The 19726-nt window shown below is 53.7% G+C and overlaps 2 protein-coding genes across 4 annotated transcripts in view; both read left to right on the top strand.

Annotated features, from left to right (window-relative positions):
• PTPDC1 (protein tyrosine phosphatase domain containing 1) overlaps positions 1-19726 on the top strand; it is a 643782-nt gene that overhangs the window by 363546 nt on the left and 260510 nt on the right. The window lies entirely within an intron of this gene.
• The window catches only part of PHF2 (PHD finger protein 2), a 69209-nt gene that overhangs the window by 20980 nt on the left and 28503 nt on the right, over positions 1-19726 (top strand). For all 3 annotated transcript variants that reach the window (XM_047700742.1, XM_047700740.1, XM_047700741.1), the window contains exons 2-3: positions 11131-11216; positions 16127-16241. In XM_047700742.1, coding sequence (XP_047556698.1) covers positions 11131-11216; positions 16127-16241 — 201 coding nt within the window. The remainder of the gene's footprint in view (positions 1-11130; positions 11217-16126; positions 16242-19726) is intronic.

The following is a 19726-nucleotide window of genomic DNA, read 5'->3' as shown; positions in this document are numbered from 1 at the left end:
GGCCTGGTATTTTCTGTTTTGGAAACTTAATTATTGGTTCAGTTTCTTTTATAGAGGCAGATTAGATTATTTATTTTTCCTTGTGTGAGTTTTCAGTAGATTGAATCCTTCAAGGAATAGATTTTTTTTCACCTAGGTCATTAAATATGTGGGCATAGAGTTCATAATATTTCTTTACTGTGCTTTTAATGTTTGTGGGGTCTGTAGTGATGGCTTCTCTCTCATTTCTGATATTAGTAACTTATATTTTTATCTTTTTCTGTTAACTTGGATAGAGTCATGTCACTGTACTGACTTTTTCAAAGAATCATCTTTTGCTTCCCTTGACTTTTCTCTATTTATTTGCTGTCTTCAATTTCACTGATTTCTGCTCTCATCTTTATTATGCATTCTGCTTACTTTGGATTTTCTTTTCTTTTTCTAGTTTCCTCAGGTGGAAGTGGAGATGATTAGTTTTAGATGTTGTTTTGTAACATATGCATTCAGTGCTGTAAATCACGCTCCAAGCACTGCTTTCAGTGAGCCCAATAAATCTGGATAAGTATTTCATTTCCATTTTAGTTAGAAATATTTAAAAATTTCTCCTCAAACTTCTTTCACTCTTTGTTATTTAGAAGTGTATTATTTAATCTCCAAGTGTTTTAGAGTTTTCCAAATATCTTTTTGTTATTGATTTCTAGTGTAATTCCATTGTGGTGTGACGGTATCCTTTGCACAATTTCTTTTTAATTTGTTAAGGTAAGGTATGGGCTCAGAATGTGATCTTTCTTGGGCAAATGTTCTCCGTGAGCTTGAGAGGAATGTTTATTCTGCTTTTGTTGGATGAAGTATTCTATAAATATCAATTAGATTTAGTTGATTGATGGTGTTGTTCAGGTCAACTATGTCCTTACTGATTTTTGTCTGTTGAATCTGTTAATTGTTGATAAAGGATGTAGAAATTGCCATTAGTAGTGTCTTTGTCTATTCCTCTTTGTGGTTCTATTAGTTTTTCCCTTATGTAGTTTGATGCTCTGTTATTAGGTGCATATGCATTAAGGATTTTGATGTCTTCTTAGAAATCAACTCCTTTATGATTATGTAATTCCCCTCTTTATCCCAGTTATTTTTCTTGCCTCAAAGTTTACTTGGTCTGAAATTAATATGGTTACTTGGCTTTCTTTTGATTAGCGTAAGCATGGTATAACTTTCTTCATCCCGTTTTTCCCCCCCAGATAAAAACTTTTTATTCCTATTTATTTTTTTTAACAGACCTTTTTTTTTTTTAAACAGTTTTATGTTCACAGCAGAATTGTGTAGAAAGTGCAGTGTAGAAAGAATTTCCCTTCCCCTTCCCCCACACTGTGCCTTTATTTTTAGTTTGGTTATTTTTTTATATTTAAAGCAGGTTTTAGTCTATATATTTTTATATTTAAAGCAGGTTTTTAATAGACAGTATATGCTAGGGTCTTGGTTTTATTCTCTATCTTAGAGTCTCTGTCTTTTAATTTGTATTTGAGACCACTAGTGTTTAAGGCGATCACTGATATGCTGGGTGAATGTCTACCATGTTTGTCTCTGTTTTCTCTTTGCTGCTCCTTTCTTTGTTTCAGTTGTTATCTTCTGCAATTTTTCTGCCTTCTCTGGTTTTAATCGAGCATTTTGCATGATTTCATTTTTTTTCTCCTTTTCTAGCATATCAATAGTACTGCTTTTTAAACTGTTTATTTATTTGTTTGTTTGTTTTTAACAGTTGCCCTTGCATTTGCAATATACATACTTATGGCTAAGCCAGACCCACTTGCAAGTATGCTATTGAGGACCGTGCAAGCTCCTCACAGCATTCCCAGATCCTTCCTCTGTCCCTTATACAAGTGCTGCCATTCATGTCATTTATCCGAAGTTATAATCAAGTACATTGTTGCTATTTTGTTTTGCACAAGCTATTATCTGTTATATCAGTAAAAATAAGAAAAATATTTCATGTTTTCTTAATTTAATTTCTCTAACATTCTTCTTTTCTTTATGAAGATCCAAATTTGTGACCTATATTCTTTCCTTCTCTCTGAAGGTATTTCTTTAACATTTCTTCCAAGGCTGTGCTACTGGTGACAAATTCCCTCGGTTGTTTGTCTGAGAAAGCCTTTGTTTCTTTTTTACTTCCAAAGGATAATTTTTTAGGATACAAAATTCTAGGTTGGTTTTTTTTTTCTTTCAAAGCTATAAATGTTTCACTCCATTCTTCCTGTTTGCGTGGTCTCTAAGGAGAAGTTTGGTTCTCCTACAGATGAGCTACAGACAAGGGTAGTTTCTTTCTGTGTCAGCAGCTCCCACCTTAGAGGCTGTGCCAGTGTGTTCCGCTGAGGACACATGAGGATGCTTGTCTGTGCATCAGGCTAAGTTCCCTGCAGCCCCTAGGCTATATGACTGATGGGTGGAAATCTTCTTCTTCTTCTTCTTCTTTTTTTTTTTTTTTTTAGATTTTATTTATTTATTTACTTGACAGAGAGAGAGATCACAAGTAGGCAGAGAGGTAGGCGGGGGGATGGGGAAGCAGGCTCCGATCCCAGGACCCCAAGACCATGACCTGAGCCGAAGGCAGAGGCTTAACCTACTGAGCCATGCAGGCAGCTGGGTGGAAACCTTCTTAAAGTTGGGTTTCATGTCTTATTGCAAGTGCTTCTTCTCCTTCCATGTTTAAAAGCCAGTTATGTTTTGTCTGTAGCATCTACTGAAAGTCATGACTTAAATCACTGGTCAAGTAGACATAGTTTAGTGTTTTTCCCCCAACCACCACTCCCCTCCCGCATCTTCTTACTGTGTACTATATCCTTGACATGCAGTCCACATGTGGACTGAGGTTTCCCTGAGGTGCATAGGACACTGCGGAAAGCAGTCATTGGTTTGGTACTTGCTATTTTTCACTCCTGGGGCTGCTCTTCATTGTTTGGAATTATTTGGATCCTTGCCCCATGAGGCTGGTGGCAGAGCACCCTCAGAGAGCCATGGGGAGGTGTTCCACTGGGTGTATCTCTGCATGGTGTGAAAAGGGCCAGGTTCCCTTGGGGCCCAGAGGCAGCCCTGAGGAGACCTTGGTTGATTAGAACCATGAGCCTGTGTGGCCTACTTGCTTCTCTCCACCAAACACCTAGCTAAACTAGACCTGCGGGTGTGGTTTTGTGCTTTTAAATGCTTTAGGAGTAAGGTTTTAAGAAGGCAACCCTTAGGAGTTTCAGTTAAGTTCACATGAGGGACTTGGGTCCTTGGGCGACGATGATAACTGGATCGTGATGGTGATGTGGTGATGGTGATGATGCTGATAAGGATGGTGATGATGATGAGGGTGATGCTGATGATGGTGGTGATGGCAAGGATGGTGATGGTGATGATGACAGTGATGAGGTGACCAGGATGGTGGTGATGACGATGATGATGGTGACGAGGGTGGTAGTGATGGTGGTGAAGATGACGAGGATGGTGTTGATGGTGATGGTGATGGTGACAGTGATGATGAAGGTGATAAGGTGACAAGAATGGTGATGGCGGTGATGGTGACAATGATGGTGATGATGGTGGTGATAGTGATGAGGATGGGGTTGATGGTGGTGACGATGATGGTGATGGTGACAGTGATGATGACGATGATGAGGTGACAAGCATGGTGGTGATGGCAGTGATGGTGACAATGATGGTGATGACGATGATGGTGATGAGGATGGTGGTGATAATTACAATGGTGGTGTTGAGGTTGAGGGGTGATGATGACAATGATGGTGATGAGGATAGTGGCTATGACAGGCAGGAAGCTGTCCTCAAAAGACCATCCTGTGTGCCCGACACGGTGCTGTGGTTATGCTTGCAGCCCCTCTGGAACTCACCTGCCCCGCCAGAAGGGCTGGGAGAACAGTTGCTCTTGTTTCAGAGCCTGTTTTCATCTCTTCTGAGCATGCAGTTCCTCCTTGGAATCCTGGTTATCTGTGGGTGTGTAACAGTCACCCCAAAGCCTAGTGGCTTCTGATAATAATCACATTTTTTCCTATGAATCTGTACGTTGGACTCAGCAGACAGACTTTACCTTGGTCCCCAGAGGCCCATCATTGCTCTGTGGCCAGATCCTCACAAGAGCCAGGTGGGAGCTACACAGTCTGTGTGACCCCTGGGGGTCCCAGGGTACCAGGTCCCCAGACTGGCAACCCTACAGGGGGGAGTGAGGCCCGGGCCATGGCCAGTGTCCCATCACCCTGTGCACATGTGCACGGGACAGGCTCTCCTGGCTGGGTCAGGCCCGCCGTTCCCCCTGTTTTCTTTCCAGTCCTCTTTGTGACTCATTCTCTGGGAGCCCAGGTGCATCAGGGGTCTTGTCCTCTCTGTATCCCACCTCGTCATTGTGCCTCCTCTGCCCCCCTGCATGGTGGGTGGCAGCTGCAGAGGCTCTGGGGCCTGGTGTGCCCATCCCCACCCACTTCCCGTGGGGTCCTGGCAAGCTCTCGGGTCCTCTCTGGGCCTCTGTCTCCCTTGCACTTGGGGCCTGAGGCTCTCAGGGTGGAATCAGCAAACTGGACGGACGGTGGCTCACCAGCAGAATCCTGAGTGGGCCCACATGTGTCACCTGTGCCCGTGCTCCGGAAGGGCTGCTCCCTGTGTGTGACCTGGGGCATATTACTTCCAATACTGTGGCTTTTCCCGTTGCATGGAGAAGCTCACGTGGTGCCTGGGCCAGTGGCTGGTACTCAGGGATTTAGCTGTTGGTGGCACAGTTAGGGTCTCAGGGACCTTCTTGAGTCTGACACGTGGCCAGTGACTGCATTGAAGCTGAGTGATGACCACGCTGTCCCCATGTGTCCCCATGGCTGCTTCATGTGAAGCGTGTCAACCACTGGTGTCTGGGCGTCCTCCAGAGACCAGCTGGGCTAGAATGGGGGGAGTGGGGCAGCCCGAAGGCAGGGGTGAGGTTGGCGAGGGAGAGGGCGGAAAGAGGGAGGGAATCACCATGGCCAGTGATTGGCGAGGAGGGCACCCCCACTATTCCTTCTGTGCTCCCTGGCCACTCGGACTAGCATCTGCCTGCCCCTGCTGCCCCTGTTGCCAGCCCGGCCTCCCCTGTAGCAGGCTCCCTGCAGGGTGGACAGCTCAGGCCGCCTTCTCCATGGGGCACCAGGACCTGGGAAAGATGGGAGGAGGTGAGCTAAGGAGGGGCACTTGGAAGCCACCTTGACCTTCCGAAGAAAGCAGGACTTTGGGCCTTATATGAAGGGAAGACTCGCTGGTTTCCGGTGGCTTAGTAAGGCACAGAGGAGAGGAGAGAGGAAACTCACGTGGGGCTCGGCCCGGGGTGTGGCTGGTGTGTGTGGGCCTTAGCGTCAAGACTCGAACATGCGTACCACCCGGGGTTCATGGCAGCAGGACATTCTGCTGTGGGAGAGCTGCAGGGCCCGGGTGTCCAACCTCCTGGTGGGAGAGGTCGCTTCTCCTGAGTTTTGCTCTCTCAAGTCATCAGGGATGGCTCCCTGTGCACATCAAGCTTGTGAATGTTCCTACACTTTGCCTTACAGTAGGTGTGCAACAGGTGTGGAACTCCTGCCCTGAGAACAGCTCGAGGCACTTGTGGAGCAGTCTGGAGGTGGTGGCCACGGGTCCTGCTGCTGTGACAGACCGGCTGTCGCCACTGAGCTCCTGGGACTTCGGAGGGCAGGCGGTGCCCGTCCCTCCCCTCTGCAAGGGGTCACTTCCTTTTTTATTTTTTTCTGAGGTTCCTCCTAAAACTTCAAACATAAGTAAATGTCAGAACAGGGTTACAGAAGTTGTAGTTTATGTTAAATCCATGCTCTTGACAATAATAATTCCCCCCTTCCCCTTCCCCCCCCAGTGCCTCGTGCTACAGTCCCCCCCTTCAGGTCCCTCATGCTGTGGTCCCCCCACCCCTGCCCCTACCCCTTCAGGTGCCTCCTGCTTGGCCAGTTTCTGTGATGTTTTGTCCCTCGCCACTCCACCTGCTGTCTTTCTACTTGGCTCATGGCACTTACATCAGCTGTAATGTTTGTGGGGTTGGCTCAGTGCTGGATGCCACGTCATTGCGGGCTCAGACCAGCCTAGCCCCCAGCCCCACTGGCCATGTGCTCCTGAAAACATGACCTCTCCCTACAGGTCTCACCTTCCAGCCGTCGAAGGAGCTCAGACAGGAGCACAGGCACACATGCACGCACACACTCATGCACGCACGTGTGGCACACACGCACACACTCATGCTCACGCACGCAGGCATGCACAGTACGTGTGCACACGCTGGTGCATGCACACATGTGCACGCAGGTCCATGAGCAGTACACAGCGCAGGTTTGTTGTGGGTTGTCTGCTGGGAGGCCTAGTGCCCACCTTGATCTCTACTGTGTGCTTCTGCAGGTACTTCATTCTCCTCCCTCCTCACCTCCCTCTCCCTCCCCTTCCCCTCTATCTCTCCCTCTCCCCACCTCCCCTCCCCTTCCCCTCCCCTTCCCCTCCTTCCTCTTCTCCATCTCCCTCCCCTTCCCCTCCTTCCTCTTCTCCATCTCCCTCCCCTTCCCCTCTGTCTTTCCCCCTCCAGCCCCCCCCACCCGCTCCCCTCTCTATCCCTCTCTAGCCTCTTCCTGCTCCCCAATGCACCACAGCTCCGATCACTTGGTTCCCAGCCCTTGGGGTCCCAGTCTCTGCCTGGCCCATCTCCTGGTCTCCATCTCTGTGGTGACTGCCTTATGCAGATGTGGTGATACAGGGACAGGATAGGCAATAGGGATGGGAGGTTGGGCCTGGCTCTTAGCCTTTCAGCGCCCTTTGTCCTGGATTTGTCCCTGGACCTCAGCTGGTGGTGACTTTGAACCCCTGCTTGGGCCTGGAGTGTGGGGCAGCTCTGGAGCCTCCTCCCCATGCCTGCCTGTGATGGAGAAGGCCCAGCCGGGTGTTCCTCTGGGCCCTCCTGGCCCGCACACCCGCACACCCACGGTAGAGGATGGGCGAGGCCTCAGGTGTCCTGCTGAGACATGGGCAGATGAGCCCCACGTCCATCTCTCTGTCTGGGGACGTGCTTGGGGGCCCAGCTCTTGTCCTGACCCAGTCGTCGTCTCCATAGGGAGGTGACCCCCAAATCTGCAAGACTGGTACGTGGGCTGAAGTGGCCCTGGGCAGGGCTCCCGCAGAGGGCACGTGCCAGCCTCAGGCATGGGCGCCTTTAGGGTTCTCTCTGATCACCTGCCAGTCCATTTGTGAGAGTGCTGGGCTCTTTGTCGGCGGTGCTCCGTGGCTGGTGGAACAGTATGGGCCTCAGCGGGGGGTGGGGGGAGGGTGGGGAGGTGGACAGGCACGCCCAGGGTGTGGGCCACAAGCATCTCCTCCAGACGCTTTGCTCCTGGCTTTAAGGCGGGGGGGCGGGGCGGGGGGGGGGGGACGGTTCTGACTTTCCCAGGACTGTTGTTCTTCTAGTCTTTTGGGTGATTTCCCAAGTAATTTCTCAGGAGGCACTGGGAAAGCCTTAACTTGGGGATAGAAACATAAATTGGGAGCGGTTTCAGTAAAAGGCCTTCCCCCATGTGGGTAGAGGGGCTGCTGTGGCTGAGGGCCCTCCGCCCAGAAGGTCAAACCCAACTGCGGGGTCCTTGGGCCCCGGGACACGGGGAGTCAGGAGGTCTGTCCTCGCACATAGCACAGCGGGGGGCTGCTCCTGGGACCTTAGTTTCCATACATCCGGTGGCCCTTGTCAGGGTGGCGGCCCAGGCAGTCAAGGCCCATGGTGACACACGCCGGTCGTGGGGGAGCAGGTGGCATCAGGCCCTGGGTGGCCCTACTGGGTGAGGGGTGGCCCTGAGGTGTCCTGGGTAGAACGAGGGACCCACATCCCACCGCTCTCTGTCCCTTTTAGAGAGGCCTCTCTGCACAAAGCGGGTCTCTGGTGAGACCTGCATGCCCCAGTGCTGGCATACCGAAGGGGCACCCAGAGCTGGGGAGGGATGTTGGCATGCACACCTTGTGACCCTGGGCCTCAGCTTCCCCACCTGTCATGCATGTGGGACCAGCAGGGGCGTTTGGATGGGGATGGTTCAGGCATGCTGATTTTCCTCCCTTCACCTGGCCCAGGACTTAGCCGCCGTTCCCTCTGCATGCCACCGCACACCTGCCCCCTGACCTGTTGAAGGGGCCGCAGTCTGTGGGGCTGAGTTTGACATTCGGAGCTCAGACATCCCGTGTGCTGCGTTGGCTCCTTGTGTGTCCCTGGGATCCCCGTGGCTGGGCCAGGCAGGAATATGTGCGGATGTGGGGTGTGGACACAGGGCGGATGTGGGGTGTGGATGCAGGATGTGGAACTGGGGTGTAGACCTAGGGTGTAGACAAAAAGTGTGGACCTGGAGTGTGAACACAGGCTGTGGACACGGGGTGTGGATTCTGGGTCCAATTACTAGTTCCAGTGGGTCCTGAATGCATGCAGGGCTCTGCCTCTCGCCCCTAGTGCGCAGCTCCGGGTGGGTGTGGGCGATGGGGGCTTCCCCCGGCGTGCTCTCTGATGGCTGGGCACACTGAGGCCAGCTGGCGCAGGGCCCAGGGTGCAGAGCGGCCCGGGTGCAGGGCCCTTTCTGTGGCATGCCAGGGGTGTAGGGGGCTGGGAGGGAGGGAGCGGAGGAGTCAGGCGGGTGCACCAGCCCAGGAGAAAGGTGCTGGGTGAGTGGCTACTCCTCCTTGTGGGTGGGGAGGAGCTGGGGGCGGGGTTTGAGGAGGAGGGGCTCTCTTGGAGTAGGGGTGCTGTGGAGACTGACAGTTGTGCTCCGGTGTTTGCTGTCCTCACTGTGCCTCCCTCTGCTGCGTTAACAGCTCAGTGTGCCTGGTTGGGTGACTTTGCGGGTGACCGATGCAGTAATGTGATTCTAGCTCCCCTTTCTGGGCGGTTAATGGGGTGGGGCATCTTTCTCCATAGGCCTGGGCCCCTTCGGGCTCTCCCCTGTTCTTCCGAGGGGGAGATGCCCTTCATGCCCAGTTCCTGCAGGAGAGGGGATGCTCCCGTACGTGCTGTTGGAGGGAGCCCTGTTTCTGTCTGTCAGGGTTCTCTCTGATGTCCTTTGCTTGTTCAAAAGTCACTTTGCATGGCGAGAGCAGACCCGTAGACCCTCGCATCTGCTTCTGGTGGCTTTGTGTCTCACACCTGCCTCTTTAGGCAGCTCGCACTTTGTTTCGGGGCTTGTTCCGAGATGAAGAGTGAACTTCGTGTTTCCAAAGATGCGTACCGGAGGCTTTGAGGGCTCCAGCGCAGCTCCTGGGACCGTGGCATGTGGCAGCTGTGGCAGGCAGTGTTCCATCGAGGGGCCCGGAGCGGTGGTGGCTGACCCTGGCCAGGGGACGAGGGAACACAGTGAGGAGACGCCTGGGGTCCAGACACACGTCTGCCCTCCATGGCAGGCGAGCGGTGACCCTCCTGTTACCGCAGGGCTGTTGCAGGAAGGTCCACGTAGGGTCTGTGCTGCTGCCGCAGGCAGAACAGGCACTCGGCCAGCCTTAGTGAGGATGGGCTCAGTGGCAGTGGGGACGCGGGCCCCTGTCATGGGGCACATTCCTTGTCTTTGGATTGGGGTAAAATTCACATAACATAAAACTAACCCTCTTAAAGTGAGCCTTCCTTGGCAGTTAGTACCTTCACACTGTTGCGCAAGCACGGCCTCCACCTGGGTCCGAAAGGAGACGCCAGGCCCCCTCCACAGTCACTGCCCATTCCCCCCCAGCCCCTGGCTCCAGTGGCGGGTCCTCTGGGTGTGCGTTCTGTGTGAATGCAGACCTGCGTATATGGCCTTAGGTGGCCGGGGTCCGTCATGCTGTAGCAGGTGTCCACGCCACCCCCCCTTCAGGCTGGGGGCTGCTCGGTTGCGTGGACAGGTGGCTTGGCTGTCAACTGGTGCGCGCTGGCCGGTTTCCGTCTCTTGGTCGTCGTGGTGATGTTGCCCTGAACACTGGTATGCGGGGTTTGTCTGCGGCCCTGCTCTGCCTTCTCCGGGGCACGTGCCTGGGAGTGGGATTGCCGGGCCACAGGGTAAGTCTCTGCTTAATTTTCTGAGGAGCCGTCAGACTATTCCCAGAGAAACCATCACGTTTACACTCAGCAGCGATGGAAGAGGGCTCTCATTTCCCACATCCCGGCCAGCACTTGCAAGTCTCTGGTGTTTTTTCTTGTAAAACCTGTAGCTGTCCTGGGGTGGTGTCTCGTTGGTTCGGATGTGCGTTCCAGGGACATCCACACGGCTAAGCATGTAGAGCATCTGTCGAGAGCCTCTTGGCTGTTTTGCGTCATCCTGGGAGAAGAGTCTGTTTGAGTCCTTTGCCCGTTTAGATGCTGTTGTGTGTGTCTCCGTCATCCAGCTGAGAACGTCCGCTGAGAACACCCGTATGCGCTTCGGGCGCTAGGCCTTCATCAGAAATGTGATTCGCAAATGCTCTCCCATTCTCCGTGTTGTCTTTTCACTTTCTTCCTAGTGTCATTTACCGCACAAACGTTTTACATTTCCCTGATACACAGGTTAATTTTTCTTTTGTTGCTTGTGTTTTCGGTGTCCTATCTGGGAATCCATGGCCAAGTCCAGGGTCATGAAGATGTACTCCTGTGTCCTCTTCTTAGTGTCTTATAGCATTAGGCCTTATATTTCAGTGGTTAATCCATTTTTAGTTAGTTTTTTTTTATATGGTGTGAGGTAGGGATTCAACTTCATTCTTTTGATATCCGGTTGTCCTGGTACCGTGGTCCTGCCCCCTGGTTCAGCGGTCCCTCGAGGGGTCAGGAGAGCCCCGACCCATAGCTCTAAGCTGCCCCAGGTGACGTAGTGGGGACAGCCCCTCTCCGAGACCCCTTGCCCTCTCCGACTCTGTGGTGACAGGATAGTAGTGGCTATCGTGCAGGTGGGCCTGCTGGATGGCCTGGCCCTCTGCGTAGCCTGGTCATGCACAGCAAGGCCTTCCTTGCCTCTCCCTCCCTCCCTCCTCCTCATGCCCCCTCCTGTCCCTGTGGGCTGCTGTCCTGGCTCAGGTTCTGCTCCCCCTGCACGCGTGGTGCCCCCTCCTGAGGGGTGGACAGCAGCTGTCTGGGTTCCGCAGGGGAAGGCCCGGAGCAGTTGCTGACCGCCAGCTACATCTGTGCTTCCTCCATTTCAGCTGTGTGGGAGTGGAAGAGGAGGAGGCCCCAGACATCGACATATACCACTGCCCAAACTGCGAGAAAACCCACGGGAAGTCTACCTGTAAGTACAGGGCCTGGCCTGGCTGGCTGGGGGAGGTGCGTGGGTATTTGCACCCTGGTGCCTGGGGACCGCTGCTGGCCTTGCTTACTGTCCCTGTGGACTCATCACTGCAGCCCCTCCTGTGGGGCTCCTGTCCAGGGCTGTGGCTAAGGCCACTTGGCCTGTGCAGAGACCCCACTGACTTTCACAGGCCTGGGCAGGGGCCTCACATTCCATCACCTGCAGGGGCCAGACCTATCCACGATGGGGACACCATGCTGTGGCTGTCGGGGAGGCTGCCTGGCCCTGCCCACTGCCTGCTGCCCATTCCATGTTGGGGATCTGCTGTCCCTTCCTGGGTACCACCTGCAGGGAGAGTCCCCATCTCAAACTGCCTGCTGGTCCCTTGGGGGTGTGGTGCACCCTGAGGGGGCTCCTTGGGAACAGGCTTATCCAGTGTGGCTCCACTGGGGGCTCATATCCCTTCCAGGAGGTGAGTTCCAAGGCTGAGCCCACATAGGGGGTGTGCCCTGGTCTGCAGTTACCTTGGCGGGGGTCCTGGCCTGGGGGCAAGACAGATGGCGTGGGGGTGTTAATGTGGCCTCTGGTTTCTGACCTGGGTTGGGGGGCCTGGGTGCTCATAAAAGGTGCAGTCTGGACGCTGACCCCGGAGTGTTTGTGTAGGGGGGTTGAGGGGGACCACAGCTGGCCCCAGGCCACCAGAAGTCCTGTCACCCTCCTTCAAGGGGAGCCTCCCTCCTGCTGTCTATTCACAGGGCAGAGGCTGGACCCCCACAGCTCCTGTGGGGAGAGTTCTGTGGGTCCAGTGGGGGTTGAGGGAGGGTGCCTGCACCCCCAGTCAGTGGACTGAGGCTGGCCGTGATCCCACCACCCGGGAGGCTGCGTGATGCCAGTGGGCTGTAACCGCTCCTTCTCGCCGAGCTTTCTGTGTGTCTGGCCTGTGTGCCGCCATCAGTAGATGATCCGGTGGCCGCCCTGGTTCGGGGGTCATCCTCCAGACCGGGGCAGGGCATCAGCACACGATAAAGCATCACCAAATTCCTGAGACCAGCAGGAAGCTTTGTGGGCTCCTACCTCCCCTCATACCCCCAGGGGCCGGCAGTGCTTGTGCTCAGGGCGGGTCTGCTGCGATTACCCAGAAACCACTCTGGTCCCTGCCCAGCCGCTGTCGCTGTGGTAACCCCTTCTGAGCCTCGGGAAAGCTCAGAGCGGGCGGGGTTGAGCAGGTGGGGCTGGCGTCCCACCGTGAGGCCCTAGGGCAGGGCCAGGTGACCCGGCCTGTCCCCACAACAGCCCTGAGTGTCCTGACAGAGGGCGGGGCTGTGCTCTGGGGCTCAGGTCGGGCTGCAGGGGAGTGCTGAGGTGGGCGCTGGTGGTCACACACTGTGTGACTTCTCCAGCATCTCTGCATGTCCTGGAAGCACCTTTCCCTGACCATGAGCTTGACCACTGTTCCCCAACTTAGTCTGCTGACCGAGACCCCCGCCCTTGTGCTAGGGGTTCCTGCTGCCCCGTACTGCTGCTCAAAGCCAAGTACAGGTGACCCTTCCTGGTACTTATGGCCACCCACCTCCAGGACATGTGGAGACTGCAGCCTGGTGGGGGCCGGTAGCCCCTCCCTGGCTGGGTGTGTTTGTGTACGTGTGTGTGCACAGATGTTCATGTGTGCATTTGCGTGTATAGACAGGAGTGTGTGTACAAGCGTGGACACGAGTGTGTAGATAGGTGCGTGTGCACAAGAGTTGGCATATGTGCGTGAGTGTGTATAGACAGGTGCGTGTGTGCAAGTGTGGACATGTTTGTGTAGACACATGCACGTGCCCAAGCATGAACACGTGTGCATGAGTGTCGCATGTGCACAGGTTGATGCTTGTATGTGTACGTGTGTGTGGCTGTGCACACCTGCTTCATAAATCCTGTGGATCAGGGGCTCCCTGCCGTTACTGGGGGCTGCATGGCCATTGGGGTCAGAGGCTTGGGAGCTGGCATTTCCTGCCAGGATGCACGCCCACAATTGTGTGTCACTCTGCCTTGGAGTGGGTCTGTGTCACAGTGACACACTGGTTCGTTTGATGGTTCTTTGCAGTCAGACGCTCCACGGTGAGGACCGTCATGGTGTCATGTCCCCAGGGGACCCCTAAGACCGTGAGCTGCTCAGGGGCCCACAGGTTCACAGTTTACACAGAGTTGGGGCTTGGGGGTCCCCAGGGAACTCGGCAAGGAGTCCCCACCGATGGGAAGGTTCTGGCAGCACAGCCCCAAGAGCAGTTCTGACCCCGGCAGGCTTCAGAGGCCACTTCAGAGGCCACTTCCTGACCGGCCACATCCCTCCTCCCCGAGGCCCTTGTAGCTGTGATGCCCCGAGGGCAGCTGCAACGGGGGGGGGGGGTATCCGTCACCCCCATGCCCCAGCCTCCTGCTGGGCTGAGGTCTCTAGGCTGCCTCGTCAGGGGGTGCACAGGCAGGAGGACATTTGGCCTCGGGGCTCAGCGTGTTCTGGGCCCTGGGGAGGGAAGGAGCACACCAGCCAGGGCTGCACGGGGAGCCCCAGGATGCTGGGCCTGCCTCCCCTATGGATCTGTGTTGCCCTGTGCGTTAGCCGTAGTGTCCTCCGAGGTGCTCGCGGTGCCACATCCCAAGTGAGGGCCCAGGAAGGCCGCCGGCCACAGGCAGCACCTGCTTCTCAGGCCCAGTTCCTGGCGGGTATGTGGGGGTGCTGCTGCCTTCCCACACTGCCCTTTACACCTGCATCCCCATCCCCCAGCCGCCCTCCAGGACTCAGTTCCCCCACATGGCCTCCTTGGCCAGGGCCCTCCTGCCAGGCATCTGCATCCTTGGGGCTCTGCATGCCTTCTACGTGGAGACCTCGGGAAGGGCAGTGAGGGACGATGCAGGGGCCAGTGTTGGAGGACCTTGGGGGGCCCACGTGAGGACCTCTGCTGCCCCCCCCCAGACTGCATGGGGATGCCTGTCTCTCCACTAGTCTCCCCTCTATGTGGTGTCGCTCATGGCTGCCAGCATGCGGCCTGGCTTCCCCCTCCTCTTCCTCAAGGCCCTGGATACACTGGACCCCTGGTAAGTGGGCTCCCCAAGAGTCTGGCTCGCCTCCCCAGGGGGCAGGCAGGGAGGCCCCACCAGGCATGGGCCGCCAATTGCCAAGGCCCACGACACCCCCGTGGCCGTGCAGTGGGGAAGCTCCATGTGGACTCCAGAGCCCCTTGCCTGCGGGGTTGGGCTCGCGTCCTGAGGCAGCTGCAGGCCTAGGAGAAGGCTGAGGACATGGAGACTGGTTTCAGAGTCAGGGTGACCTGGGTCGTCATCAGGGTGGTGCCCTCCCACCCTCATCTGAGCCTGCTGGGCTCTTTGGGGAGTAGGGAAGACTCCCAGGCCACCCACAGCTTTGGCGACCCCCGTGCAGAGCTGGGCTGCTCAGTGGGCACTGAGGGGCCTGTGCAGTGCCCAGGAGACCCACCATTCACAAACGTCCCTCCCTCCGCCCTGTGCCCTTGGTGCCGGGCCATGCCAGGTGCAGTGGGTGCAGCTGGGGGAGCCTGGGGGTCTGGAGCAGGACTGAGCCCTGTGAACAAGGGCCTGCAGCCCAAGCAGCCTTGCCAAGAGGAGGGGCTGCGCTTGCACAGTGTGCCCCCCCAGAGCTCCTGGGCAGGTGGGGTGCCGCATATCGTTTGCCTCCTGTGGCTCACGAGGAGTCCGGGAAGCTGGTACTAGCTTCTCTCTGTTGAAGATACAGCATAGAGATGCCCAGTGACTTGCACAAGGTCACACAGTGACAAGATGGTGGGGCAGGAAAGATTTGGGCAGGCGCCCGGGCCCTTCTGAGCTCCCACGTGTGCCCGATGCCACCAGAAGCCCCAGCTCGGAGGGTCTTGGCAGGGTCTTGCCAGATTTCAGTAACACCCGCTCAGACCTTGGCCATGGCAAGCCAAGCATGACAGAGATGTCGCGTCGTTGTTGGAGACAGTCTCAGGGGTCTGTGACTGGATGGGAGATGGGGAACGGTGGGAGCCCCTCCCCGTCCTTGTCTGTGAAGGAAGGGCATCCAGAGGGCCAAGCGGCAATCCTTCACAGCCAGTCTGACCCAGGCTGTTCCAGACCCTGCCCCGGAGCCTCCAGGGACAGGCGTGTGCGCCAGTGCTGTCCTCACTCCCCATCACCAGTGGCTGCCCTGAGCGGGGGATGAGGGCCACAGGAAGATCACTTCCCTCCCCTCCTGGGTTTGTGATCCAGTGGGGTGTGTGTGAGTGTGAGTGTGTGTGTGCACACGCACCTGTTCTTGTGCCTGCAAACATGTCACGGTCCAGTAGGGGCATGTGTACATACTTGTCTCTAGAAAGTCCAATGTGGGGTGCCCAGTGTCCTGGGAGCACATGTGGGACGGGGTCGGAGGGAGCAGGCAGGGTGGTGGTACGCATGGGTGGACACACCGGGGAGGGTGAGGTGCACACAGCTCGGGGGTGAGGAGGGTGGGAGCTCCCTGTGCCTCTGTGCCTCTGCCCCAGCTGCAGGCTATTGGGACAGCAGAGGTCCCAGCAGAGAGGTGGCAGGGTTTGTGATATTCGAGGTCAAAGGGGAGGTATCCCAAAGGCCAACCTTGGTGGGACTTCCCCGTAGGTGCCTCTGATGCGACACGCCCTCAGCAGACAGGCGCTGGTGGACAAGGTCCCAGGCTGCCCTAGCTCTGGGTGTGGTCACTGAGCCAGGGGCTTGGCAGGTGCAGGGCGGGGTGGGTGGAGAGATCATGGGGCTGCGGGCGGGCAGTGAGGGAGGCGGGTGGGCCAGACCCCTGCGGGACCACGAGGGCTCTGCCTGTAGGGAGCCTTGAGTGTTGGGGTGTTGACGGCTCCTTGGCTGCCCTCCTGGCTGGGTCCCCGAGCTGCCCTGTCTCCCCACAGTGAAGAAGAAGAGGGCCTGGCACAAACATGGTCCAGGGCAGACGCCCGACGTGAAGCCCGTGCAGAATGGCAGCCAACTCTTCATCAAGGAGCTGCGGAGTCGGACCTTCCCCAGGTGGGCGGCAGCGGCCCCACCCTCTGGGCGTCAGGGGCGTGGCCTTCCCTCCAGGGGACTGGCGTAGCCCCCCGAAACCCTAGGCAGCCCTGGCTCTGGGGCCCGGCCTCTCCCTTCACGGCACCTCCACACACAGGTGCTGGGGACCCTCTCCCTCTGGGCACATCCGGCTCCTCCACCTGCTGTGGCCCTTTGCACGGAGCCGTCCTGAGGGAGAGGCTGCTGTCCTCAGGTTATGTCCAGTCAAGCAGTGGGGTCTGGGGTCCTGCTTAAGACCCCCCTCTGGACATGGCAGTTCCCAGCCCCCATGGGCCTGGGCTTTCCTCTGTGCCCCTGGGCCTGGCAGGCTGTCCCCAGGCCCCCGTCTCAGGGCACTCCCTGCTCGCACCTGTGTCCCGAGCAAGGGTGGAGGGCAGGGTCGGGGTCAGAGCTCTGGGTCCCCTCCGCCTTCGCACCTGGAAGACTTTTTTGTTTGCCTGAGAATGTCTTTTTTCCCTCAACTTTTGAAGAGTAATTCACTGGACACAGAACCCTACATGGTGGGGTTTTTCCTTTTAACAGTTTAAATATTTCACTCCCCTGTCTTCTTGCACACACGATTTCTGTTCTAGTGTGACTCTTACTTGTGACTGTGTGTGGAGAAGGTCCTTCCCTCCTCTGGCTTCTTTCCTTTCCCCCCGCCCTTTTCCCATACCCTGTGGCCCCCCCGATTCAGTGGTCTTTAGTGTATTCACAGATGTGGGCGCCGCCACCAGCCAATTGTAGACCATTTTCATCAGCCCAAAGCTTTTGTTTAATATTCAGTTGTATGGCCGGACCACATTTTGTTTATCCATTCACCAGCAGACACATTTGGGTTATTTCTGATTTTTGGCTACTGTGAATATTTCCACTGTAAACATTCTTGTACAAGATCTTGGTGGACATATGTTTTCATGTTTTTAGGAATAGCTCTGCATTCCATTGTCTGAGGGATGAACTGCCAGACTGTTTTCCAAAGTGGTTACACCGCTTTCCGATCCCACCAGCAGGGGGTGATGGCGCTTTGATTCTAACCGTCCTTCCAGGTGTAAGGTGTTGGCTCACTCTGCTCTGATGGGCATTTCCCTAATGATGAGTGACTTCGAGCATCTTCTCAAGTGCGTACTGGTCATTCGTAGGTCTTCCTTGGAGAAATGTCAGTTCAGACCCTTTGCCTATTTTTACTTTTTTGTGCTTTTTATTATTGAGTCATAAGAATTCTTTCCATATTTTAGAAGTCTCTTAACAGATAGGATTTGTGAATACTTTACCCTGTTTTGTAGACTTTACACTTTCTCAGTTGTGTTTTTGGAAGCACAGACATTTGTCATTTTGATGGAGTCCAGTTTATCCATTTTTAAAATTTTGTTTTTTGTGCTTTTGTTGTCATAGCTGAGGCTCATTTTCCAGGTCTAAACCCAAAGTTGTGAAGGTTTATCCCTATGTTTTCTTCTAAGAGTTTTATAGTTTTTAAGTCTTACAATTTGGTCTTTGATACATTTTGAGTTAATTTCTTCATATGTGCGTGGTAAGGATCTTTTTTTTTTTTTTTTGCATGTGGCTCTCCATTTTTCCCTGCACCATTTATAAGAAGACAGTTCTTTTTCTATTAAATTGTCTTGGCCCTTAGCTGTAAGTGTATCCATTTATTTCTGGACACTCAGTTCTGCTCCGATAATCTCTGTTTACCCTTAGGCCAGTCTCACACTGTCCCGATTACTGTGCTTTGCAGTATGTTTTGAAATGAAGAAGTGTTGAGTCTTCCAACTTTTTCTTTTTAAAGATCGTTTTGGCCACTCCGAGTCTGTTGCAGTTCCATGCAGATTTTAGTTTTAGCTTGTCAAGTCTACAGAGAAGTCCGCTGATAAGGATTATGGTGAATCTGTAAAGCAGTAAAATCAGAGTATTGCCATCTGAAAAATGCTCAGTCTTCTGACCCATGGACATGGACATTTTCCCACTTATTGAGATCTTTTAAATTTCCATCAAAAGTTTTATACTTCTTTTGTTAAATTTATTCCTAAATAATTTATGCTTCTTGATGTCTTTTAAGTGGAACTGTATTCTTAATTTTATGTCAGTGCTACTGTACTGAACTACAGTTGATTTTTGTATATTGATCTTGTATCCTGCAATCTTGATGAGCTAGTTTATTATTTCGAGTAGCTTTTTAGTAGGTTCCTTACAACTTTCTTTATACAGGATCGTGTCGTCTGCAAATAGATCATTGCTTTCTTTCTTTCCAATCTGTGTTACTTTTTTTCTTGCCTAATTGCTCTGGCTAGGATTTCTAGTGGAATGTTGAAGAGGCTGGGCAAGGGGAACCAGGGCCCCAGTAGTCTCAGGGTGCCACATTCAGGGTACGGTCTCAGTACCTGTGGGCCAGGTGGAAGAAGGGAGCCCCCAGGTCTTGGCTGTCCTCACCCAACACTTAGAATGAGCAATAGACAACCGGGGCAGCATGAAAAAGACTGCCATGCTGTTCCACCAGAGGAAAGCCCTCTGCCTGGAAGCTGGGGAGCCCTCCCATCCGGCATTCATGTGTCCTTGGCTGCAGTCTTCCCAGAGAGGAGTTTCCTTGCCAAGCCAGGGACGTGAAGGGAGGTGTGGTTATATGCTCTTGCCTTTCATACCAAGTTTCCATAGATTTTCTTGACTAGATGTTTCTTCATTTGATGTTTGCTCTTAGAACCATTTCCAGAGGTCTTGAATGTTTTTCCAAATAATTTTTACCAGTTTTGCTGGAGTGTGGGTCAGCACTCTTCACACTATCATGGCAGAAGTAGATCTTTCTCTTGTGGCCTTTTTCAAGATACTGTCTTTCATTTTTTGTAGTTTGATTATGACATGCCTAGGAATAGTTTGGGGTACTTATCCTGCTTGGTGTTGTCTGAGTTTTCAGGATCTGTGGTTTCATGTATGTCATTATTTTTAGAGAATTCTCAACCATTAGTACTTCAAACATTTCTTCTGCTCCTCTCTCTGTTTTTCTTTCTGGGATTCCCATCATACACTCTTTCTGCAAGTTCTCCACTTCTTGGATATTCTGTTCCCTGCCTTTTTCATTCTTTTCCTCTTGGCATTGCAGGTTGGGCAGATTTTATTGACTTAACTTCTAGCTCACTGATTGTTTTCTTAGCCATGTCCACTCTACTGATGAGCCCATCAAAGGCATTCTTCATTTCTGTTACAGTTTTTAATTTATTTCTGTCATTTTTTTTTTATTTTTAGAGTGTCCACTTCTCTCCTTTTATTGCCCTTCCATTCTCTGCATGTTGTCCACTTTTTCCACTAGCACTCCTAGCATATTAATCATAATTTTTTGAAGTTTTATTTTTTTAAAGATTTTTTTAAAAATTATTTGAGAGAGAGTGCCCATGTGTGCACAAGCAGTGGGGAGGAGCAGAGGGGGAGGGAGAAGCAGACTCCCCACTGAGCCAGGAGCCCCATGTGGGGCTCAATCC

This window comes from Lutra lutra, chromosome 13 (assembly GCF_902655055.1).
Source record: "Lutra lutra chromosome 13, mLutLut1.2, whole genome shotgun sequence".
In the NCBI taxonomy this organism is placed as follows: Eukaryota; Metazoa; Chordata; class Mammalia; order Carnivora; family Mustelidae; genus Lutra; species Lutra lutra.
Note: the sequence above shows the minus strand (reverse complement) of the source record. Positions and strands in the feature narration are given on the sequence as shown.